A 26432-nucleotide genomic window follows, 5' to 3' on the forward strand; every position below is an offset into this window, starting at 1 on the left:
CTCCCTTATCACTTTCACACACAACACTCTGTTCCTTCTCTTGGTTAACCCATTAGCCCAAATGATGGGGGAGTGACTTGGCTAGCCCCAAGTCGTATTTTTTTCATTGTGCTTTATGTAATTTGCCTCATGACTCCTGCATGCTTTGTTGACTATGAACTTGCTTGTTTACCAAACCGTGGGACAGACTGTTTCATCCCACACTCGGGACTACAGGGCCTCTCATCCAATTCTAACAATCTCTCGCCGGCTTTATATTCATGTTACCTGATGAAATTACTGTACAATATGATCTTGTTGCCATCTAATCTGGTGGTCCCAGCGCGCACGACCCACGTGGAGTTCCAGGTCTCCGGTAGCCTCTGGAACTGCCGATCTGCGGCCAACAAGGCAGAGTTCATCTCAGCCTATGCCTCCCTCCAGTCCCTCGACTTCTTGGCACTGACGGAAACACGGATCACCACAGATAACACTGCTACTCCTACTGCTCTCTCTTCGTCCGCCCACGTGTTCTCGCACACCCCGAGAGCTTCTGGTCAGCGGGGTGGTGGCACCGGGATCCTCATCTCTCCCAAGTGGTCATTCTCTCTTTCTCCCCTTACCCATCTGTCTATCGCCTCCTTTGAATTCCATGCTGTCACAGTTACCAGCCCTTTCAAGCTTAACATCCTTATCATTTATCGCCCTCCAGGTTCCCTCGGAGAGTTCATCAATGAGCTTGATGCCTTGATAAGCTCCTTTCCTGAGGACGGCTCACCTCTCACAGTTCTGGGCGACTTTAACCTCCCCACGCCTACCTTTGACTCATTCCTCTCTGCCTCCTTCTTTCCACTCCTCTCCTCTTTTGACCTCTCCCTCTCACCTTCCCTCCTACTCACAAGGCAGGCAATACGCTCGACCTCATCTTTACTAGATGCTGTTCTTCCACTAACCTCATTGCAACTCCCCTCCAAGTCTCCGACCACTACCTTGTATCCTTTTCCCTCTCGCTCTCATCCAACACTTCCCACACTGCCCCTACTCGGATGGTATCGCGCCGTCCCAACCTTCGCTCTCTCTCCCCCGCTACTCTCTCCTCTTCCATCCTATCATCTCTTCCCTCTGCTCAAACCTTCTCCAACCTATCTCCTGATTCTGCCTCCTCAACCCTCCTCTCCTCCCTTTCTGCATCCTTTGACTCTCTATGTCCCCTATCCTCCAGGCCGGCTCGGTCCTCCCCTCCCGCTCCGTGGCTCGACGACTCATTGCGAGCTCACAGAACAGGGCTCCGGGCAGCCGAGCGGAAATGGAGGAAAACTCGCCTCCCTGCGGACCTGGCATCCTTTCACTCCCTCCTCTCTACATTTTCCTCTTCTGTCGCTGCTGCTAAAGCCACTTTCTACCACTCTAAATTCCAAGCATCTGCCTCTAACCCTAGGAAGCTCTTTGCCACCTTCTCCTCCCTCCTGAATCCTCCTCCCCCTCCCCCCTCCTCCCTCTCTGCAGATGACTTCGTCAACCATTTTGAAAAGAAGGTCGACGACATCCGATCCTCGTTTGCTAAGTCAAACGACACCGCTGGTTCTGCTCACACTGCCCTACCCTGTGCTCTGACCTCTTTCTCCCCTCTCTCTCCAGACGAAATCTCGCGTCTTGTGACGGCCGGCCGCCCAACAACCTGCCCGCTTGACCCTATCCCCTCCTCTCTTCTCCAGACCATTTCCGGAGACCTTCTCCCTTACCTCACCTCGCTCATCAACTCATCCCTGACCGCTGGCTCGTCCCTTCCGTCTTCAAGAGAGCGAGAGTTGCACCCCTTCTGAAAAAACCTACACTCGATCCCTCCGATGTCAACAACTACAGACCAGTATCCCTTCTTTCTTTTCTCTCCAAAACTCTTGAACGTGCCGTCCTTGGCCAGCTCTCCCGCTATCTCTCTCAGAATGACCTTCTTGATCCAAATCAGTGAGGTTTCAAGACTAGTCATTCAACTGAGACTGCTCTTCTCTGTATCACGGAGGCGCTCCGCACTGCTAAAGCTAACTCTCTCTCCTCTGCTCTCATCCTTCTAGACCTATCGGCTGCCTTCGATACTGTGAACCATCAGATCCTCCCTCTCCACCCTCTCCGAGTTGGGCATCTCCGGCGCGGCCCACGCTTGATTGCGTCCTACCTGACAGGTCGCTCCTACCAGGTGGCGTGGCGAGAATCCGTCTCCTCACCACGTGCTCTCACCACTGGTGTCCCCCAGGGCTCTGTTCTAGGCCCTCTCCTATTCTCGCTATACACCAAGTCACTTGGCTCTGTCATAACCTCACATGGTCTCTCCTATCATTGCTATGCAGACGACACACAATTAATCTTCTCCTTTCCCCCTTCTGATGACCAGGTGGCGAATCGCATCTCTGCATGTCTGGCAGACATATCAGTGTGGATGACGGATCACCACCTCAAGCTGAACCTCGGCAAGACGGAGCTGCTCTTCCTCCCGGGGAAGGACTGCCCGTTCCATGATCTCGCCATCACGGTTGACAACTCCACTGTGTCCTCCTCCCAGAGCGCTAAGAACCTTGGCGTGATCCTGGACAACACCCTGTCGTTCTCAACTAACATCAAGGCGGTGGCCCGTTCCTGTAGGTTCATGCTCTACAACATCCGCAGAGTACGACCCTGCCTCACACAGGAAGCGGCGCAGGTCCTAATCCAGGCACTTGTCATCTCCCGTCTGGATTACTGCAACTCGCTGTTGGCTGGGCTCCCTGCCTGTGCCATTAAACCCCTACAACTCATCCAGAACGCCGCAGCCCGTCTGGTGTTCAACCTTCCCAAGTTCTCTCACGTCACCCCGCTCCTCCGCTCTCTCCACTGGCTTCCAGTTGAAGCTCGCATCCGCTACAAGACCATGGTGCTTGCCTACGGAGCTGTGAGGGAACGGCACCTCAGTACCTCCAGGCTCTGATCAGGCCCTACACCCAAACAAGGGCACTGCGTTCATCCACCTCTGGCCTGCTCGCCTCCCTACCACTGAGGAAGTACAGTTCCCGCGCAGCCCAGTCAAAACTGTTCGCTGCTCTGGCCCCCCAATGGTGGAACAAACTCCCTCACGACGCCAGGACAGCGGAGTCAATCACCACCTTCCGGAGACACCTGAAACCCCACCTCTTTCAGGAATACCTAGGATAGGATAAAGTAATCCTTCTCACCCCCCCTTAAAAGATTTAGATGCACTATTGTAAAGTGGCTGTTCCACTGGATGTCTTAAGGTGAACGCACCAATTTGTAAGTCGCTCTGGATAAGAGCGTCTGCTAAATTACTTAAATGTAATGTAAATGTGATGCGAGTGTGTGTTCTGTCATCAGTCTGTTATATATATCCTAGCCTATTCATTGATGATAGGCCCTGCTAGAGGGAAAACACCCTATTCATTAGCAATGTTGGGGAAGCTACTCTGAAAATATAGTTTACGAAGCTACTAATTACTTCAAACTGGAAGAAGTTAAGCTACACCCCCCTTAAAAGATTTAGATGCACTATTGTAAAGTGGCTGCTCCACTGGATGTCATAAGGTGAATGCACCAATTTGTAAGTCGCTCTGGATAAGAGCGTCTGCTAAATGACTTAAATGTAATGTAAATGTACTAGATGCTGTTCTTCCAATAACCTCATTGCAACTCCCCTCCAAGTCTCCGACCACTACCTTGTATCCTTTTCCCTCTCGCTCTCATCCAACACTTCCCACACTGCCCCTACTCGGATGGTATCGCGCCGTCCCAACCTTCGCTCTCTCTCCCCCGCTACTCTCTCCTCTTCCATCCTATCATCTCTTCCCTCTGCTCAAACCTTCTCCAACCTATCTCCTGATTCTGCCTCCTCAACCCTCCTCTCCTCCCTTTCTGCATCCTTTGACTCTCTATGTCCCCTATCCTCCAGGCCGGCTCGGTCCTCCCCTCCCGCTCCGTGGCTCGACGACTCATTGCGAGCTCACAGAACAGGGCTCCGGGCAGCCGAGCAGAAAGGGAGGAAAACTCGCCTCCCTGCGGACCTGGCATCCTTTCACTCCCTCCTCTCTACATTTTCCTCTTCTGTCGCTGCTGCTAAAGCCACTTTCTACCACTCTAAATTCCAAGCATCTGCCTCTAACCCTAGGAAGCTCTTTGCCACCTTCTCCTCCCTCCTGAATCCTCCTCCCCCTCCCCCCCCTCTGCAGATGACTTCGTCAACCATTTTGAAAAGAAGGTCGACGACATCCGATCCTCGTTTGCTAAGTCAAACGACACCGCTGGTTCTGCTCACACTGCCCTACCCTGTGCTCTGACCTCTTTCTCCCCTCTCTCTCCAGATGAAATCTCGCGTCTTGTGACGGCCGGCCGCCCAAAAACCTGCCCGCTTGACCCTATCCCCTCCTCTCTTCTCCAGACCATTTCCGGAGACCTTCTCCCTTACCTCACCTCGCTCATCAACTCATCCCTGACCGCTGGCTACGTCCCTTCCGTCTTCAAGAGAGCGAGAGTTGCACCCCTTCTGAAAAAACCTACACTCGATCCCTCCGATGTCAACAACTACAGACCAGTATCCCTTCTTTCTTTTCTCTCCAAAACCCTTGAACGTGCCGTCCTTGGCCAGCTCTCCCGCTATCTCTCTCAGAATGACCTTCTTGATCCAAATCAGTCAGGTTTCAAGACTAGTCATTCAACTGAGACTGCTCTTCTCTGTATCACGGAGGCGCTCCGCACTGCTAAAGCTAACTCTCTCTCCTCTGCTCTCATCCTTCTAGACCTATCGGCTGCCTTCGATACTGTGAACCATCAGATCCTCCTCTCCACCCTCTCCGAGTTGGGCATCTCCAGCGCGGCCCACGCTTGATTGCGTCCTACCTGACAGGTCGCTCCTACCAGGTGGCGTGGCGAGAATCCGTCTCCTCACCACGTGCTCTCACCACTGGTGTCCCCCAGGGCTCTGTTCTAGGCCCTCTCCTATTCTCGCTATACACCAAGTCACTTGGCTCTGTCATAACCTCACATGGTCTCTCCTATCATTGCTATGCAGACGACACACAATTAATCTTCTCCTTTCCCCCTTCTGATGACCAGGTGGCGAATCGCATCTCTGCATGTCTGGCAGACATATCAGTGTGGATGACGGATCACCACCTCAAGCTGAACCTCGGCAAGACGGAGCTGCTCTTCCTCCCGGGGAAGGACTGCCCGTTCCATGATCTCGCCATCACGGTTGACAACTCCACTGTGTCCTCCTCCCAGAGCGCTAAGAACCTTGGCGTGATCCTGGACAACACCCTGTCGTTCTCAACTAACATCAAGGCGGTGGCCCGTTCCTGTAGGTTCATGCTCTACAACATCCGCAGAGTACGACCCTGCCTCACACAGGAAGCGGCGCAGGTCCTAATCCAGGCACTTGTCATCTCCCGTCTGGATTACTGCAACTCGCTGTTGGCTGGGCTCCCTGCCTGTGCCATTAAACCCCTACAACTCATCCAGAACGCCGCAGCCCGTCTGGTGTTCAACCTTCCCAAGTTCTCTCACGTCACCCCGCTCCTCCGCTCTCTCCACTGGCTTCCAGTTGAAGCTCGCATCCGCTACAAGACCATGGTGCTTGCCTACGGAGCTGTGAGGGGAACGGCACCTCAGTACCTCCAGGCTCTGATCAGGCCCTACACCCAAACAAGGGCACTGCGTTCATCCACCTCTGGCCTGCTCGCCTCCCTACCACTGAGGAAGTACAGTTCCCGCGCAGCCCAGTCAAAACTGTTCGCTGCTCTGGCCCCCCAATGGTGGAACAAACTCCCTCACGACGCCAGGACAGCGGAGTCAATCACCACCTTCCGGAGACACCTGAAACCCCACCTCTTTAAGGAATACCTAGGATAGGATAAAGTAATCCTTCTCACCCCCCCCCTTAAAAGATTTAGATGCACTATTGTAAAGTGGCTGCTCCACTGGATGTCATAAGGTGAATGCACCAATTTGTAAGTCGCTCTGGATAAGAGCGTCTGCTAAATGACTTAAATGTAAATGTAAATCTAATACACATTCAAATGTCATAAATCAACATTGCAGAGCTCTCCCTGTCCTCTGTCGTGCCCTGCTTGTATTACTACTGATGATATCTGGAAATGTACATCCTGGCCCATCTACTGTTGCTAGCGCCAATTCTGATGTGCTCTGATATCTGCTCTTGTAAAAGCCTGCGTTTTCTGCATGTTAACACTAGAAGCTTTTTACCTAAAATTGTTCAATTGAAAGTGTGGGTTCACAGCTCCAATCCAGATTCGTTGGTCATTACTGAGAAGAGGTTAAGAAAGAGTGTTTTGAACACTGATGTTAACCTTTCGGGTTATAATCTTTTTCGGCAAGACAGATCTTCCAAAGGTGGTGGAGGGGCAATCTTTACCAAGGAACACCTTCAGTGCTTGGTTGTCTCCACCAAGTCTGTCCCCAAACAATTAGATTTTCTAGTTTTAATCATTAAACTTTCAAATAGTTCTTTGTTGACTGTTGCTGGGTGTTATTGTCCACCATCAGCACCGACCTGTACCCTATAAATGCCCTAAGCTCTCTCCTGGCCCCTTACACCAAGTCTGAATTTGTCCTGCTAGGTGACCTAAACTGTGAAATGCTTAAATCACCTGAAAAAGTCCTAAAGCAATTGAACGCCCTAAATCTTTCTCAGATTATTACCAATCCCACAAGGTATGACTCCAAAACACCCCAAAAAGCCAACTCTCCTTGATGTTATCCTCACAAATAATCCTGATAGGGATCAGTCTGATGTTTTAGTTAATGACCTTAGTGATCACTGTTTTACAGCCTGTGTTCATAATGGCTGCTCAGTGAAATGACCTGATTTGCCATAGACGCTTGCTAAAACAATTTAATTTTCAGAGGTATTGTTAACAAACACAACCCCATAAAGAAAATGAGAATTAAAAACAGGTTCAGCTGCTGGTTCGACTGTGATCTGGCAGAGATACTCCACCTCAACAATTCCATTTGGCAAAAGGCTCGGCACACGCATACTCAGGCTGACTGGCTCTACTTCATGCAAAAGAGAAATAAGTGCACTCAGGCTATCCGGGAAGGCCAAAGTTACTTTAAGGAGCAGTTCTACCTCTGTGGGTCTAACACCAAGAAGTTCTGGAAAACGGTAAAAGACCTGGAGAATAAACACTCATGTCTCTTAATGTAGTTGTTACTAAGAAGTAGCACATGGCTGAGCTTTTTAAATCAGCACTTCATTAGGTCAGGATTCCTATTTGACTCAGCCATGTCTCCTTGCCCATCCAACATCTCAACTCCCACCCCTTCTAATGCGACTAGCCCCGACGCTCCTCCCTCCTTTTCCCCTGCCCGCTACAAAGTTTCTCCCTGCAGGCGGTCACTGAGTCCAAGGTGCTAAAGGAGCTCCTTAAACTTGACCCCCCCCAAAATATCTGGGTCAGATGGTTTAGACCCTTTCTTCTTTAATAGTGCTCAAATATGTTTTATTTCGTTTTTTAAATACTTTGCGCAATTGATTGAGGTCTGCCTGGAGAGTGCAAGATGGACAGGGTTTGTGTTTTTGGAAACAAATACTATTTGAACTCAGGTCTGGGTTTTGAGGTTGGTGGTGGGTGAGCACCCTCTGGGACAAATGTGCCTTCTATTTGGAAGTTAGCAGTGCCTGCCTTGGCAACCTCTATTCTGTGGAATAAAGCAGATATTTAGGTTGAGAATAAGATGAATGCTACATTATGTACGGGCTAGGTCTCTGTTGATGCTACAGACATTCCGTTATGTCGTAGGTCTGTGTTGGTGTTTGACTGAGACATATTTTGAGACTAACTGCCTTTGCTGAGCGGTGAGGAGAACGGAGGTTAGCGGGTAGCGGTCAGCTCTGCCAGCCCTTTCATAATCACACAGGAATGATGCACATCCCAGTCAAACCCACCGCACCAGGGTAAAAGAGTTATTGCCGTAGTGCTGTTTCCTGAACCTCTGCCCAAAAGATGATTTAGATACATCACAGGCCTGGGAGCCAACGGAAGAGTCATTGGACTGTTTTTAAAACAAACACACTTCTACGTATCTACGTCTCCATTCCGTATCTATAAAACTTAGGAATTCAAATTCTGAAAAAATGAAACAGGCAAGAAAAAAAGAAAAAACTTCCTCTCACCAAATTATGACATTTCCAAGTCCAACATGGTAAGTAGTCTAGGTCGTTTTCCACGAAGACTTCTTGGATGAGGTAAAGTACAATTACTGTGTGAAGATTTATATTAAGTTAATAGGATCTGGCACTTTGTTTTACAATAGGCGAAGGCTCCTTAGCTCGGGCAGGAATAAGCATTAACTTCAGAATCCTTTAAAAAGCATTTTATTCACATAATACATAGTGTGGTTTTATAATTGTAATATGGATACATTAAAAATTGTACAATCCATACAGGAATTATTTTTGATAGAATTCCTAAGTACACACATTCATTTACAATGTGTTTATATGCTGTCAAGCAAAAAAACAAAACAAGAGTTAGTTCAAGAGTTAGTCTGATTCAATCATAAAGCAGACATTAGTTCAGGACAAATAGATTATATAATATCCCAATGTAGTATACTCTATAAACCTGTTTGGAAGGTTCTGGATGCAGGTAAATCTAACTAGTGTTGTGTAAGTGTGGTTCATACAGTCCAAGATTGTGTCCGAAATAGGAGTGACCAGCTTGGTCAAAAGTAATGCACTATACAGGCAATAGGGAGCCATTTGGGACACAAACCAAATGTCTCTGCAAGTCATTCCCAGACTAAACATGAATAAAAAAAGAATTCTCATGCAATTAAGGATGAGAAATAATGATATTCTGATTAGATACACTGTAAAGGCATCTGTCATTACTGCCACAAATATAGGTGATAGGTATGGCCACCCAAAACTACATTTCCCAAACACATTCTGGCCCTCAAGCAGGGCTGGGCGGTATACCGTATTTGACTTAATACCGGTATTGATGCACTTACCAGTTTAAGTTTTTACTTTACCTTCTATAATGGTATTTCTATGTTTGGTTTGTTAACTCCGGGTCACATAATTTTTTATAGTTTACTCTATTTTTTACTTGAGTTGTCTCTCTCCATCTGCTGCATGCCGCTAACCACACTAAGCCAAGCCCCATCACTTAAGAGAGCAGTTGCTTGACATGCTGCTTTCCACAAGCGTTCTATACAGTATTAGTTTGTGTATCTTACTGTCTGCAAACTACCACCTACTAGTTTGTCTTTTCTTAGCAAGGTGTTGCTAAAATTATTTGTGTAAGTTGCTAACGGTATCTTATCAGAGAAGAATAGGCGAAGCATGAATATGTTGGCTAGCTAGAAAACATGTAATGTAACATTTAATTAGGTTCACCTGGAAACACTGACCAACACTTGGGTTCCTAGCCTGTTAATAATTCCTATGATTTATTCATTCGTCATTTCAAACAATGTATTCAAGGTGCTGCCCACTATATTTCAATTATAGAATTAGAATAATCATTACATTTCCATCACTCCAACAGTTCACCAATTAACTGGGCCTATATTTTCCCCCCATATCATCCTGCGTGGCACAAAGGGGAAATTATAATAAAAGTGCAGGAAATATAGAAATTAATCAAAATGCTGAAAAATGTATTTTGCTTGGAGTTGGATTGAACAGTATAAATGGAGAAAGAGAACTCTGCAAAAAAACATTTGTACAGGGTTTAAGCCGCTTTAATTTCAGATTTCAATGGAAACACCCATATGACTCATTGTATTCTTTAATATAAAACACTTTTCCTTTTGTATTTTTTCCCACTCCACATAGGGATGAATTATGAAAAGCTGAAGCTAGGCTATAGCATTGATATTACTAATATCATCTGTGTGAGTGGCAGATGGGCTGTGACCAAACAGGCTATTAGAACAACTAGAAACAAAACAGCAGCGTTCGTTCGTTTAGTTCCTTTTTCATTACACACACAATGGAAAGCCACCCCCCGGTGCCTGCCAATATGTTTGATTTATAAACCCTTCAAAAACACGCTGAAAGTTTTAAGTCCAAGTCAATAAAAGTAGTAAAACTTCATTCCAGAAACTTCGTAACTATTACTTTTGAACAAAATAGGTTTGTGGACAAAAGAGAGACTCATTATGTGGGACTGAGTGGTGAAAGGGAATACAAGACGACTTGGGCTGATAAGACTATAAAACACAAGGCTGTTAGAAGAGTGAGCACTGGAGGATGACAAAGGTTTCATGATCACACAGGGCAGATACACCAGAGAATCAGCTCTGCAGCCAACCCACACTGGTTGTGCTTGCCTTGCTAAGAGGAACAAAGTGCTAAGGGAGAGAAAATAGGAGGAATCTACAAAGAGGGGAGGGCAAAGAACATTTGTAAAAAAAACATTAAATAGAACAGGTGATAATAAAAAAAAAATCCTTGCTAAATAAGCATAATACCCCCATGTGCTATTGATGGTAGTGTTTTTTCCTCACTATTCATTACCAAGTCATACACTCATTAATTTTCTCAATTCCGGTCAGTGGACAAAGACAGACAGAAAGACAGGGAAGACGACTTATAAAAAGCATTATAGCCATGATACCAGGAAGTGTGCAAACAGCAATGTCCCTATGAATGATCACAGCCAGGAAGCTTAGGGTGCTGGTCAGGAGCAGCCCTGCTTCACACCACACCTCAGGGGCTGATGGGGGAAGTAGTCTGAATACCACAGCCTTCATAGTCCTCTTCAAAGTACATCAGCCATTAGTGTTTGGTAGGGCGTCTTTCAAGTGTGTGTGTATGTGATTTTTGTATATGTATGTGAGTATGTGTTGTCTACACCAAGGAGCAGTAGCCCCCACAGCTACCCCCTGCAGTCTGGTCCTGCCTGCCCAGCTGGACTCCTCGGCCCTGCGTCTCGCTCTCCCACAGTCCCGGCGTCTGGATGATCTTTTCAACCAGCTCCTCAAACGCACACTGCACCCCATCTCGCGTCTTCGCACTGGCCTCTGGCCCACACGAGACAGAAAAACAAAGTGTGAGAGAGGAGGAAGAAAGGACACCGACTGGCTGCAGTCAGTGACTGGCTGCTTCTTCATCTCCTCTAGCTACTGAACTCCACAGCTGCAACGCAAGACGCTGAAAATATACTGAAACCAGAATGTGTCATTTTGTTGAAGATTCTTTGTGTGCCTCCCCTGTGCATAGGGCCCAACAACTCCATTTACCCGTGACTATATTCATGACAGAGTCTTATTGCTTAATTAGAATGTGCTCCCCTGTGCCATCATTGGATAATTTCAACATCAGGAAGTTATTTTAGCTAAAATAAAATATTTTAACATTGCGGTTACTCAAATAGCCATAAACTCTTGATTGGTAGAACTTATTTCTGTTCTGATTGCTGAATGGAATAGCGAAGACATGGACAAATAGTTCATACACTAGTTTGTCTTACTTGTTGGGAAAGTGGTCAACATTATTGTTTCTTAAATTTGAGAGAAAAAAAGTAGTTGACGCAGTTACTAAAACAGCCGTATCTCCGGATTGGTAGATTGGTATCTCTGTTCTGATTCATTATTTATTCCAATGTTGGTCTCACTGCTCTATAACACATAGCGTGTGTGGTTATCATATGAAAATGATCTAAAATATGTAATACTAAATCTAGGCGAAAACGTGGTAAATGTACACTAATTTCAAAAGTCATTAAATTGCTGTATTCAAATAAATCCTGAAAATTTAACCACAAGAGCGGAGGGTTTGGCCATGAATCAATGTGAAAAAGTGTTAGACAGAGGACAAAAAAAAGAGTTAAAAATAGAACTAGGCAAACATTTCAATCCAAGTATGAGAGATATCCAAAAAGCAGATTCCCCTGCATAACGGTCTACGATAACTCATGCCCCGGGTCAGTTCGAGAGGGGAATCTTCTCAGCTCCTGGCTTACCTATAAACAGCATGGAATGTTTTCTTGCAAACTTCAGGCCTTCGTTCCTGTCTAGTTCACGGTTTTCCTAAAACAAAGAATAGTAATCTTTTATGAGGTCTGTCTGGCATACCTGTCAGCTATGGGGAATATGACTGGGCTGGAAATACAGGAAACATAGTAGTCCAGTCAGTCCCACAGACAAAGGCTAGTACTACACAGTACTGTAAATTATGTCTACTCAAGTTATTACTACAGGGTCAACAACAACAACCAAGGACATATAATGGTGGAAGATGAGCATGACATGAATACAACAGAGGCAGCAGGATACATTTCAATGTAATTATATGTTTAAAAGAACACAAACTTATAGAACTAAACCCAGAGAGAACATGTGAACATTTTTAAAAACACTGCTGTGGGCCACATGGGCTCGGGCTGTGTTAAAATATGATGAGGACATTACACACCAAGACCTCTTCTCTCAGTTCAGTTTAATGGGACACAACTGGATGGGGGAGGTAATATTACTAACAATACATTCCAGCTCAAATTGGTAACATACCCATGTAGTATTAGTGATGCACCGATATGACATTTTTGGAGAAAGAAAACGATAACAATATAGATGTTTTTTTGCGGCCTTCTAAGCATTCTAGTACAGTTAAATAGTTAACACACACGGATGCAGCAGTCTAAGGCACTGCATCTCAGTGCAAGAGGCATCACTACAGTCCCTGGTTTGAATCCAGGTTGTATCACATCACGTCTCGTGATTGGGAGTCCCATAGGGCGACGCACAATTCGCCCAGTGTCATTTGGGCTGTCATTGTAAATAAGAATTTGTTCTTAACGGACTTACCTAGTTAAATAAAGGTTAAATAAATTCAACAATGGTACATTTTGTATTTCATATGGCACAACGATTCATATGCTATAATGCTAGTAAAGTTGCACCAACAGTGCTGGTCATAAAAAAAAATATATTTTTTTATATATTTTTTCAGTAGCATTAGTAAAAAAAAAAAAAAAAATACTCCACTATTGGGCCTAATCCTTGTGGCTAGCTTCACAACACATAAACCAGTCCGGTCAAGCCTCACTAGCCAGATGAAGCTAGCTGGCTGTTTATAACCTTAGCTTTGGGCTAAGTAGCTGGCTAGTTATTTATTTTCATGAACTGAAGTTCAATTTCAATAGGAGAACAACAAGTGGCAACCTAGCTAATACTTAGGTCACATGGATTCCTAAATCATTGCTAAGAATAATGAAAATGACTGCAGTTTCTACTGGTCATTGTTTTCAGGCTGGTTGTATTGGTGCTAGCTATGTACTAAGCTAAAGCTAGCTGCCCAAGAAGTTGCGGTCAAACAAATGATGCTTTATTACCAACGCGGTATTGTAAACACATCGTTTCTGGCCGGTGTTTGCAGACTTTTTTTTGTACAGCTTTGACAGTGCTACTGTATATTTTTTGACACGCAAAGACCCAAACGGTGTTCCATAGTATGTATGTCGTGAAGCTTATAGCAGTGACGCTATTACTGTGTAACTCCGGTAGGGCAACATCTGAAAAATAGCACACATGGTAGTGTGTACTGGTGCTTGACCAGTCAGCGGAAGCCAACATTACCCACGACAGATAACCGTTGATTGTCAAGGGCAAGGAATTCCATTATCTTGGCTTTAATGGATTTCACCTATGAGTGGTCTCGCTGAAATGTTCTTAATGTGTCAAATGACTGCTCGATCCACACAGCAGACATTCTGGTGCTAGGTTAAGAATATTGTGTTGCACGTGTAGCACAAAATTTTACGTGGCGTCATTACGCCACCAATGTTATATAGGTATGCACTGCAGCATTGACATCGGCTTTTAACATCGGGCTATACCGATTGACATTTTTAGCTAATATTGGCCGATTCCGATAAGTTCACCGATATATTGTGCATCCCTAGTTGTTATTGTAGTATTTACTGGATTACTACATAGGTATAAAATAAAAACTTAATGTAAAGTGTTACCCTCATACGTAAATAGAAAGCATTCCACAAATTGTATAATGTATGCAATAAAGTATGTGTTGTCATTCTCAGGACGGAATCCCTTGTTACCTGTAAATTATAAACTAACACATTTCTCCCTGATTCCAGACCACTCTGATCTGACAAACTCTATACTTAACAAAAATATAAAATGCATGTAATGTGTTGTTACTATTTTTCATGAGCTGAAATAAAAGCTTCCAGAAATGTTCCATATGCACAAAAAGCTTATTTCGCTCAAATTCTGTAGACAAATTCATTTACATCCCTGTTAGTGAGCTTTTCTCCTTTGCCAAGATAATCAAAATGGATTAAACAGCATGATCATAACACAGGTGCACCTTGTGCTGGGGACAACAAAAGGCCACTAAAATGTGCAGTTTTGCCATACAACAAAATGGCACAGATGTCTCAAGTTGAGGGAGTGTGCAATTGGCATGCTGACTGCAGTAATGTCCAACAGAGGTACGGCCAGAGAATTTAATGTTAATTTCTCTACCATAAACCAAATCCAATGTAGTTTTAGAAAATTGTACGTGTATCCGAGCCCGGGGTGTTGAGGAATATTTCTGTCTGTAATAAAGCCCTTTTGTGTGGAAAACCTCATTTTGATTGGCTCGGCCTGGCTCCCCAGTGAGTGGGCCTATGCCCTCGCAGGCTGACCCACGGCCTGCCCAGTCATGTGAAATCCATAGATGAGGGCCTAATTTATTTATTTAAATTGACTGATTTCCTTCCATGAAGTGTAAATCCACACACACACACGAAAGTATTCACCCCCCTTGGCATTTGTCCTATTTTGTTGCCTTTACAACCTGGAATTAAAATTGATTTTTGGGGGGGGTTTGGATAATTTGATTTACACAACATGCCTACCACTTTGAAGATGCTAAATATTTTTTCGTGAAACAAACAAGAAATAAGACAAAAAAAATGAAAACTTGAGCGTGCATAACTATTCACCCCCCCATAGACAATACTTTGTAGAGCCACTTTTTGCAGCAATTAGAGCTGCAAATCTCTTGGGATACGTCTCTATAAACTTGGCACATCTAGCCACTGGGATTTTTGCCCATTCTTCAAGGCAAAACTGTTCCAGCTCCTTCAAGTTGGATGGTGTACAGCAATCTTTAAGTCATACCACATATTCTCAATTGAGGGCTGGGTTTTGACTAGGCCATTCCAAGACATTTAAATGTTTCCCCTTAAACCACTCGAGTGTTGCTTGAGCTGTATGCTTAGGGTCATTGTCCTGCTGGAAGGTGAACCTCCGTCCCAGTCTCAAATCTCTGGAACACTGAAACAGGTTTCCCTCAAGAATCTCCCTGTATTTAGCGCCATCCATCATTCCTTCAATTCTGACCAGTTTCCCAGTCCCTGCCGATGAAAAATATCCCCACAGCATGATGCTGCCACCACCATGCTTCACTGTGGGGATGTTGTTCTCGGGGTGATGAGAGGTGTGGGTGTTGGGTTTGTGCCAGACATAGTGTTTTCCTTGATCGCCAAAAAGCTGAATTTGAGTCTCATCTGACCAGAGTACCTTCTTCCATATGTCTGGGGAGTCTCCCACATGCCTTTTGGTGAACACCGAACATGTTTCCTTATTTTCTTCTGTAAGCAATGGCTTTTTTTCTAGCCACTCTTCAGTAAAGCCCAGCTCTGTGGAGTGTACGGCTTAAAGTGGTCCTATGGGCAGATACTCCGATGTGGAGCTTTGCAGTTCCTTCAGGGTTTCTTTGGTCTTTTTTAATGCCTCTCTGATTAATGCCCTCCTTGTCTAGTCCGTGAGTTTTTGTGGGCGTCCCTATCTTGGCAGGTTTGTTGTGGTGCTACATTCTTTAAATTTTTTAATAACGGATTCAATGGTGTTCCGTGGGATGTTCAAAGTTTTGGATATTTTTTTAATAATCCAACCCTGATCTGTACTTCTCCACAACTTTGTCCCTGACCTGTTTGGAGAGCTCCTTGATCTTCATGGTGCCGCTTGCTTGGTGGTGCCCCTTGCCAAGTGTGGTTGCAGACTCCAGTGCCTTTCAGAACAGGTGTATATATATATACACTGAGATCATGTGACAGATCATGTGACACTTAGATTGCACACAGGTGAACTTTATTTAATACATTATGCGACTTCTGAAGGTAATTGTACCAGATCTTATTTAGGGGCTTCATATGCAAGAACCATTTAAAAAATAAATAATAATAATAATATTTCACCAATTTGAACTATTTTTGTATGTCCATTACATGAAATCCAAATTTGTTGTAATGCAACAAAATAGGAAAAACGCCAAGGGGGGTGAATACTTCGGCAAGGCACTGTATTTATATACACACACATACAGACTCACCTTATCAATTTTGTTCCCGACCAGCATCTTGACGAGGTCATTCCTTGTACAGTACGTCTCTAGCTCATTGAGCCAGTTGTCCAGCTTGGTGAAAGTATCCCGTCGTGTTACGTCATACACTGAGGGAGAGATAAGAGACGAGATGCTCGGTCAGAAACATCACCAGAAGGCTGCAGGACATACTGTCACTGAGGGGGGCCACTTGACCTTTCAAACTGTTCCACAATAACCCGACATATAAAAAACACCAGAATCTGTATGTTTTACATAATTGAATAGGCCTAAGCTTAGGGCTGGCACAGCCATAACTGTTGGGGAATGAACAGCTGACTGAAGACAGGCTGGCCAATTACTGTCATCCAATTACCATTCCCCATAATTTCATGACCGTAACAGCCCTACCTGACCTGTGTATCAACATAGTGAGTTACAACACTGGTCCTGGTCTTAATAGGTACTAAAATTATGAGGTAGGGTTGCAAAATCCCAGTAACTTTACCCAAATTCCAGTTTTTCAGAAAGCCTGGTTGGAGGATTCCTAGATTTCCTGCTAACTTGCCCTCCTGATACAGGGAATTTTCAAACATGATTTCTGGAAAACCTGGGAATTGTGCAACTCCAGGATGAGGAAAAAGATACCTACTTTCATTTCGAATGGGAGCTCTACTTCACCCGTGGTGTTAACCACTAAGTCATAGCCTCCACACATTGTGTGCTTCGGAGGATGTCTGCTTTAGCGTTAAGAGTCGTAAAGTCTGTTCCAGAGAGCAAGGAAGAGGACAGGATGAAAATCCATCACTGTCTTTATGGCGGCTGTCCGGACCAACAGTGGCTGACTGCGTCTAAAGCGTCTGAATTATGAAGGTGTTTGCTCACCCAGGATGACTCCCTGAGCGCCCCGGTAGTAACTAGGCGTCAGGGTTCGGAAACGCTCCTGGCCAGCTGTGTCCTGCAAAAGACAACCATTACAGCTCTGGAGTCTGGACCATAACAGCTCTGGGCACATCAAAACACAACCCTCTCAGCTATCATGCTCTGGACACATGGGGAGGAAGATATGGTGGTGTGACTAGGACAGAAGCATAACAAGTGATGCAGGACCAGGACTAAAGCATAAAGATACATTTGACTGCCATTTATCATTGATGGTTGGTGCTCAGAATGCTGTACATGATCGCTATCTTGTGGACATTTAGTGAACAACATTTTAAGCGGAAAGAATGGGAATTCAGCAATGTGATAATTTTTTTAACTAAACCTTAAAAAACACACATACCTAGGAGGTAGAACTGTCAACAACAATACAATTGAATGTGCATCCCAAACCAGCTCCTTACCAGTCTGAATTTCTAAGTTCAGAAGAATACATACCCATATTGCCAACTTTGCCTTGTTCCCATCCACTGAAATGGTCTTCACTTTGAAATCAACGCCTGCATGAACACACACAACATTTCACAGATGATTCATCACACAAGTCATATACGCCAATAATATGAATCAAGAAGAAGTATGATGATATGTGATTCATTTAAAATGGTCAAAAACATTCATAGGCCTACATACCACAAAATATGTGTCTGAACTCAAACTAACCCTTCCACTAGTCAAGACAGGGTTTCAGCCTTGTGCACTTAAATTATGATGTGAGTCCTGATTTAAAACTACACAGGGAATATGTGGTTTAATATGCAAAGATCAAACAAATACAGCAGCTTTCAATACAACAAAAACTCCACATGTGACATTGCTCAGAAGTGTAATGATTCATTCTTGAAAATCCCCTACGTTCGGCACGAGAAATACATTTACATAAAATAACAGCGCTGTGCTCGTCACACTCGATGAGTAAATCTCTTCTATGGCTTCTTTCAGCGCACATGGCATGAAGCGTTTGGCTGGAGGTATTGCCCATAGTTTTAGCACACACTGAAAGATTTATCAAGAAAAACATATCACCGGGATGGAGTTGTTTCTGTCTGGACCAGGCCCCAGACAAGATCCAAAACAGAGGGGGGTTAAGGACATCAGCCTCCCATTTTCCTACACCCCACGACCCAGGAGGTTGTCAATCATGGCCATTCGTTCTTCTCTGAGCCCAGCAGGGTCGCTCCACTTCTGTCGCCAGTCGCGTAGCAATTGACAATTTACACTAAACAGTCCTGCCGGCCTACAGGCCGTGGTGTTTAGCACACACTACAATAGTTCACCAAGTGCCATGATGCAGTATTTGATTGATATATCATCAACCCAACAATTGACTCACCACACTATATACATTTTACTCACACAGCATATTGTAAAACATACTGTGTTCGTAAAATGTATGTAGTGTATAAGCTGGAAGTAGATACCTAAGTGTTGTTGTCCATTAGTTTACTCCAATTAGGGGAGGGTTAAAATAATAAAAGGATATATATATTTTAATACACACACTTAGAAATGTACTTGTTTTTGAAGAAAAGCACATTTTTGTCCGTTAAAATAACATCAAATGTATCAGAAATATAGTTTAGACATTGTTAATGTTCTAAATAACAATTTTAGCTGGAAACTGATTTTTTTATGGAAGATCTACATAGGCCCATTATCAAGAAACCATCACTCCTATGTTCCAATGGCACGTTGTGTTAGCTAATCCAAGTTTATCATTTTAAAAAGGCTAATTGATCATTAGAAAACCCTTTTGCAAATATGTTAGCACAGCTGAAAACTGTTGTTCTGATTAAAGAAGCAATAAAACGGTCCCTCTAGACTAGTTGAGTATCTGGAGCATCATCATTTGTGGGTTCGATTACAGGCTCAAATGGCCAGAAACAGGGAACTTTCTTCTGAAACTCGTCAGTCTATTCTTGTTCTGAGAAATGCGAGAAATTGCCAAGAAACTGAAGATCTCGTACAACGCTGTGTACTACTCCCTTCACAGAACAGCGCAAACTGGCTCTAACCAGAACAGAAAGAGGAGTGGGAGGCCCCGGTGCACAACTCAGCAAGAGGACAAGTACTTTAGAATGGCTAATTTGAGAAACAGAGGCCTCACAAGTCCTCAACTAGCAGCTTCATTATATAGTACCCGCAAAACACCAGTCTAAGCGTCAACAGTAAAGAGGAAACTCCGGGATGCGACAATGTTTCTGTAGCGATCATGTAATTGGTTTGAAAAACAAATGCAAATAATCATATCATCATTCTGACAGGTAGGCATTGGCTACTTTGAAGTTAACATTCCAATTGAGAAGGTTAATGGGAAAGCCTTTCCATCTCTACCAGAAGGATATCATTAGCACCACACACATACACAGATAGAGGCATTCCTGTGCAGTTTCAGAAAGTTGCAAAAAAAATACAAGTCACTGATGTATTTTGTTCTTGTCTAATGATTAACTTGACAAATTAATGCATTTCTAATCATTCTAAAATATTTAGTTGATTTAAGTAAGTTCAATAAAAAAAATTATATAGTTGAATTCCATTTTAATGTCTGGATTGTGTCCGCAATGCAGGTTTTATAGGGCCCTAAACATAGTGAACAGCCGCCAAAGGCACCAAGTCAGTAGCAGTGCCAAGTATTTTCCCCAGGTTAATAGATTACAGATAAAGTGTCTGAGGTTCTGCTTTTAGGCTCTTTATGAGATATTCATCTGAATTTCTCATCACCATAGTAGTTGTTGAATAATAGGGAGGTAGTTGTATTTGGTTGGCTCTATTTAATGTCAAATGGGCAATACAAATCATGTGTTCCAATACAGATTTATTTAACACGCTGCTACAAAATTAGAGCAACTCTCAAATAAGATGTCTACAGAGACCTCGGAATGTTTATGCCAATATGACAAGTTTATAGTGAACCATCATCTCTGATTGTTCTGAAATTGTTTATTTTGTTAGATAGATAAGATTAGCATTCCTGCAACATTATTTTGATCTGAGAAATTAAGCTAATTGATTGCACTCAAATTGTCCATTTTAATTGATAGAATTCATATATGTTCCGGGGGGCCGGAACATAATTACAAATCCGTTATAGACTGCAATTTCACAGCAAGAATCACAAAGATATAATAATAATAATTGACTAAAACATGATAATTTCAAACCTTACATTTGTATACGATCACGCGCTTTTATTCGACAGAATACTTGGGAACAGATTTCCAAAATTAAAATAACTGGTGTTTTTACATAATAATTGGTGTTTTTATTTTATATACACTGCTCAAAAAATAAAGGGAACACTTAAACAACATAATGTAACTCCAAGTCAATCACACTTCTGTGAAATCAAACTGTCCACTTAGGAAGAAACACTGATTGACAATACATTTCACATGCTGTTGTGCAAATGGAATAGACAACAGGTGGAAATTATAGGCAATTAGCAAGACACCCCCAATAAAGGAGCGGTTCGGCAGGTGGGGACCACAGACCACTTCTCAGTTCCTATGCTTCCTGGCTGATGTTTTGGGCACTTTTGAATGCTGGCGGTGCTTTCACTCTAGTGGTAGCATGAGACGGAGTCTACAACCCACACAAGTGGCTCAGGTAGTGGAGCTCATCCAGGATGGAACATCAATGCGAGCTGTGGCAAGAAGGTTTGCGGTGTCTGTCAGCGTAGTGTCCAGAGCATGGAGGCGCTACCAGGAGACAGGCCAGTACATCAGGAGACATGGAGGAGGCCGTAGGAGGGCAACAACCCAGCAGCAGGACCACTACCTCCGCCTTTGCGCAAGGAGGAGCAGGAGGAGCACTGCCAGAGCCCTGCAAAATGACCTCCAGCAGGCCACAAATGTGCATGTGTCTGCTAAAACGGTCAGAAACAGACTCCATGAGGGTGGTATGAGGGACCGACGTCCACAGGTGGGGGTTGTGCTTACAGCCCAACACCGTGCAAGACGGTTGGCATTTGCCAGAGAACACCAAGATTGGCAAATCCGCCACTGGCACCCTGTGCTCTTCCCAGATGAAAGCAGGTTCACACTGAGCACATGTGACAGACGTGACAGAGTCTGGAGACGCCGTAGAGAACGTTCTGCTGCCTGCAACATCCTCCAGCATGACCGGTTTGGCGGTGGGTCAGTCAATGTGTGGGGTGGCATTTCTTTGGGGGGCCGCACAGCCCTCCACGTGCTCGCCAGAGGTAGCCTGACTGCCATTAGGTACAGAGATGAGATCCTCAGACCCCTTGTGAGACAATATGCTGGTGCGGTTGGCCCTGGGTTCCTCCTAATGCAAGACAATGCTAGACCTCATGTGGCTGGAGTGTGTCAGCAGTTCCTGCAAGAGGAAGGCATTGATGCTATAGACTGGCCCGCCCGTTCCCCAGACCTGAATCCAATTGAGCCCATCTGGGACATCATGTCTCGCTCCATCCACCAATGCCACGTTGCACCACAGACTGTCCAGGAGTTGGCGGATGCTTTAGTCCAGGTCTGGGAGGAGGTCCCGCAGGAGACCATCCGCCACCTCATCAGGAGCATGCCCAGGCGTTGTAGGGAGGTCATACAGGCACGTGGAGGCCACACACACTACTGAGCTTCATTTTGACTTGTTTTAAGGACATTACATCAAAGTTGGATCAGCCTTTAGTGTGGTTTTCCACTTTAATTTTGAGTGTGACTCCAAATCCAGACCTCCATGGGTTGATAAATTTGATTTCCATTGATAATTTTTGTGTGTGATTTTGTTGTCAGCACATTCAACTATGTAAAGAAGAAAGTATTTAATAAGAATATTTCATTCATTCAGATCTAGGATGTGTTATTTGAGTGTTTCCTTCATTTTTTGAGCAGTGTATTTTTTCTCTCAAAAACTTGGGGGGGGCAAATTAAACCACCTGATTTTTAAAGATTTTTTTTAGATACATTTTTAGATAGTTTAGGATGATTTGCATTTGAAACAGCGTAAAACAAAACCAAAGCATGGATTACTGTCATACCTTGCTTACAGAAACAAATGTCCTTTTTTTATTTGGATGAACTATCCCTTTAACGTTGTTAAAAAAAATCAGCCCGGAACAGCACCATCTAGTCATCTTCAATAACTCATTTCTCTGAACAGGGGAAAAAAAACATCACCAAATTCACTGGTTATACATTACATAGGAGGAAGCAACAATACTGTGAGCCGAAGCTCCATACTATTTGTCAGACATAGAGAACTGATACCATATACTTGTTGTTGGGTTGGGATTGGTGTGGGGAGATCATTGGTGGCTTTTGACAATTTATTTGGATTCCTCATGTCTAACTCTTGGTCCAAATCAGATGTTAGGTAGTATATTTATTGGATATTATATGAATCCTCTTTAAAAATTGCCAATTTGGGTGCAATCAATTAGCTACATTTCTCAGAGATCAAATTATATTTCATCAAAGTAATGTTGCAGGAATGCTAAACTTATCTAAACTACAGAAGTGATTTCAGAACAATCAGATGGTAGGTGTCATGCTTGATGAAATGGAACAACCCCGTTGCTTTATACCACAGCTGTCAAACTCATTCTACGGTGTCTCTGCGGGTTTTCACTCCTCCCTTGTACTTGATTGATGAATTAGCAAGGAACTCCCCATACCTGGTTGTCTAGGGCTTAATTGAAAGGAAAAACAAAAACCTGCGGACACTAGGCTCTCCATGAAATTAGTTTGACACCCCTGCTTTATAAAAAGAGAGGAAGCAGGAATTGAGTGGTTTTCAGCAACAAATCACAAGGGACTTGTGTCAATGTGGGGAGTTCCGTAGCTAGACTTCTATGGGGACATCTGTTTGGCAAATATATCAAGTTGGCCAAGTAAAATAGGAGTGAGGCATGCTTACCTCTCTGGGAATCCACAGGCATGTATGGTTGTTTCAACAAAGACTACATTGTGCAGTCAGAATAACTTCAGAGAAATCACATTATAGTTAAAAAAAAGCTATTAAAAAAAACGTTGGTTTTCATGTCACCCCATCCCAGTATCAATAGCGCTATGAATTTTTGCCTGCCTTGCACTTATTCCATTAAGTCACTCCTGGCTGTTAACTGTCTCAAGGCTACCTGAAAATAATAATTGGGGTGTCTTTGAAGAGTCTAATTGTTTGCTATTCTGATATAATTTCCAGATACGTGAAGGAAAGAATGATCCTTTTCCCAAACCATGTATTTCACCATCAGATGAATTACTCATTCACTGTAGACCGGGTCGTATCAAATACATTTTATTGAATTTAGAGAGTATTACATTTCAAATAGTTGTGATATTATCTAGACACCTGAAACCCCACCTCTTTAAGGAATACCTAGGATAGGATAAAGTAATCCCTCTCACCCCCCCTCCCCCTGAAAAGATTTAGATGCACTACTGTTCCACTGGAGGTCATAAGGTGAATGCACCAATTTGTAAGTCGCTCTGGATAAGAGCGTCTGCTAAATGACTTAAATGTAAATGTAAATGTAAATCTATGCTTTTGATTCAGAATACTAGTTAGTGAGTACAAGTTATACATTTTTTATTTAACTTTTAGGCAACCCAACTTATTTTTTCTTCATACAGTAAGAAATGACTTACCTATTGTTGCTGCTAATTCCGGGTCAAATGTGTCATCTGTGAATCTCAAGAGAAGACTGCAAAAAAAGAAACAAAAGACATTAACAGGGAACTTGATGAAACCTTACCATGTCTCTTCTATGGCCGATAAGTAGAAAACATTTAATTTAATATGTGAGTCAACCCTTATACAGAGTTTTTAGAGTAGGCCTACATAACACATTTGAAATTAGGGCAAACTCCACAAAGTCAAATAGCCAACGGAACTTTTACTGGTATTGTACAGAGTCTGTGTTTGGTTTCCAATTTGCCTAGATATCGCTAAATGAAAATCAGCCCTGCCCTGGGGAGCTACTTGGAGTCCCCCCCCCAGGTCTATTTATTGCAAAATGATTGGACATGAGAACAAAGGCCTACATATTCAACACAACAATAACCAGACATCAGATTACATCATTACTTGCTGCATGGTCAGAGGGTCAGTGATCAGTTGTGAGTCACTAATCAAGTGCTAGGAACTGAATCACAGTGCTAATGATGTAGCTAATCCTTCTTATTTCCAGTCAACCCAAACACAGATAATAGCCTAATGCTCAAATATTCTTATTCAACCATACTCTAACTTCCTTCATCCATATTCATAACAAATTGCTTCATCAGGTAGAATGTCAGAGCAATGACTGATCATTGTTTTATGTCTCAGTAGCCTGATACCTCAGTAGCAATGCGGTTAGCCTAGCAGTGCAACATGCCAATTTGTCTGGTAGAATGAAACCTCTTCTCTGCTAGGGATATTTCTAATGATTTGAAGACCTAGGCAGAAGACCTAGGTCCACACCGCAGTCCAGTTGGTAGTGCACCTTAAAGTGGGTTGCCAACCTCCATATAAAGTCCAAAGAAGAAGCCTGAAGGAGGAGGGATTACTAGAAACGAACTCAGTTTATCCTTTTATCTGTGGATTAATTGTCGGAGTAGAGGACCTTGTGCATTTCAGGTAAAATAACAACCCAATGTTTATGTCCCTGGAAAAATTAGCTAGCAACAACAATATAGCTAGCTAAATTGCCATACATGTTTCATGCTTTTCAACCTGTCCCCAAATAAATATATTTGGTTCAGAGTTTGTTTTGATATTTCAACCTGCATATCCTGATCGCATCTGGTGTGGGTGGTGAGCATGTTAGATGTTAGAGTTTTGTTAAGACCCTCATCTTTCATTCTAGCAAGATGAAAAGGGGTTAAATTGATACACACCATTTTGGTCCCACATGGCCATATCTCCATGTTACAGTGCTTGTTTATGGAAAATAGAAGAAAGACGAGACCACCTATGCTAATTAGCTATCTTGCATGCTCTTAACACCTGTGTGGGAAGTGTAGTTTCAGTGGATGGAGGCACCCAGAGATGTATGTATCTGTGCAAAACTGCTACAGTAAGTGTATATTTTTAAGGATTCTTTCTCGCTGAGCCATATCGCAAGCTATGATTAATGAGGGTTCTAAACATAAAAAAAACAATATCGGGATTGTAGTTCACATGAGGCAGTCGTGGGCGAAGCTAATGGCTGAGATCTGTAGGGAGAGTTTTCAAGAACTAACAATACTCAGACATAACATAATTATTTCTAGCAGTCTAAGAGCCAAAGATATACACAGCTTGGTACATGTTGGCACCAACCATTGCATAATAACAACATTCTATAAAAAATTTTATTGGAACATATGTTGCCAACATAGCATCCATTAACATTATATTATCTGTTGAGTATATTATCACTCTCACTCAGGACACATAACTATAGTTAAACCCTGCCTCATATGACAGCAGAGTTTATCACTTCGCGGACACTTTTCCTAATAAGTGAAATCACTTACTGATGTGACTACTGAAGGTAGATCAATACATTTGCTTTGTCAAACTGTGTGAAAATATGTAATTACAGCCACCCTAGTTGTTCTCCACTTAAACACAAACGTTCCACGCAGCCATGCTAGCAAACGTTGTTAGCTAACTGATGTGGGATAGCAAACAAGTGTGTTACATTAGCCTGTTCGCTGTGGTCCCCTAATATACATTCGTTTTTGCTTTGTTGATAACCTCTGCTTAACTGACAAAATATTGACGTTTAATTATTGGGCATATTTTTAAACGAGACAACAATAGCTCCTAGCTAATCGTCCCGACTAACAGTTAGCTCTACAACAACTTCACTGAGCTAACGTCAGTTGGTTACTGTAGCCTTCTTACCTGGACTTCCCAACGCCACTTTCTCCAATTATTAATATTTTCAGTGTTGTCAAAACGTCGTCTTCCATCTTCCTATCCTATGTATAGTTTCAATTCAACGGGTAGCTGTAAAATACAACCCAGAAGTGTTGTCAGCCGGGGAGCTGAATGATAAGACAACCAACACTTCTCGTACTTCCGGTTTTCCTTGGTAGATTCCCGGTATAATGTTGAGCGAGTTCTCTTCTTTTCAAAGTTACACATCTAACTTTGCTTAAGTATCAAACTGATTTTCACAACAATATAGTTGATTAACAGGCCAAATATGATGTATTTGTTTAAAATA

At 43.3% G+C, this 26432-nt stretch overlaps 1 protein-coding gene across 1 annotated transcript; it reads right to left on the reverse strand.

Moving 5' to 3' along the window:
* Positions 1 to 8337: 8337 nt before the first annotated feature.
* On the reverse strand, positions 8338 to 26299 carry LOC115130457 (ras-related protein Rab-18). The gene is made up of 7 exons (XM_029661623.2): positions 26108 to 26299; positions 23881 to 23936; positions 17708 to 17769; positions 17213 to 17285; positions 16337 to 16455; positions 11955 to 12021; positions 8338 to 11013 (listed from the first exon to the last, which is right to left on the reverse strand). The coding sequence occupies exons 1-7, from the start codon at positions 26173 to 26175 to the stop codon at positions 10841 to 10843; spliced, it is 618 nt and encodes a 205-aa protein (XP_029517483.1). The 5' UTR covers positions 26176 to 26299; the 3' UTR covers positions 8338 to 10840.
* Positions 26300 to 26432: the final 133 nt, after the last annotated feature.

Source organism: Oncorhynchus nerka, linkage group LG6, assembly GCF_034236695.1.
Source record: "Oncorhynchus nerka isolate Pitt River linkage group LG6, Oner_Uvic_2.0, whole genome shotgun sequence".
Lineage (NCBI taxonomy): Eukaryota > Metazoa > Chordata > Actinopteri > Salmoniformes > Salmonidae > Oncorhynchus > Oncorhynchus nerka.

Coding starts and splice junctions, on each gene's coding strand:
- LOC115130457 (XM_029661623.2), bottom strand. CDS start 26,175: ATGGAAGACGACGTTTTGACAACACTGAAAATATTAATAATTGGAGAA. Junction 23,937..26,107: donor AGTGGCGTTGGGAAGTCCAG/GTAAGAAGGCTA, acceptor CTTTTTTTGCAG/TCTTCTCTTGAGATTCACAG. Junction 11,014..11,954: donor ACATTCCATGCTGTTTATAG/GTAAGCCAGGAG, acceptor CGTGTGGGCCAG/AGGCCAGTGCGAAGACGCGA.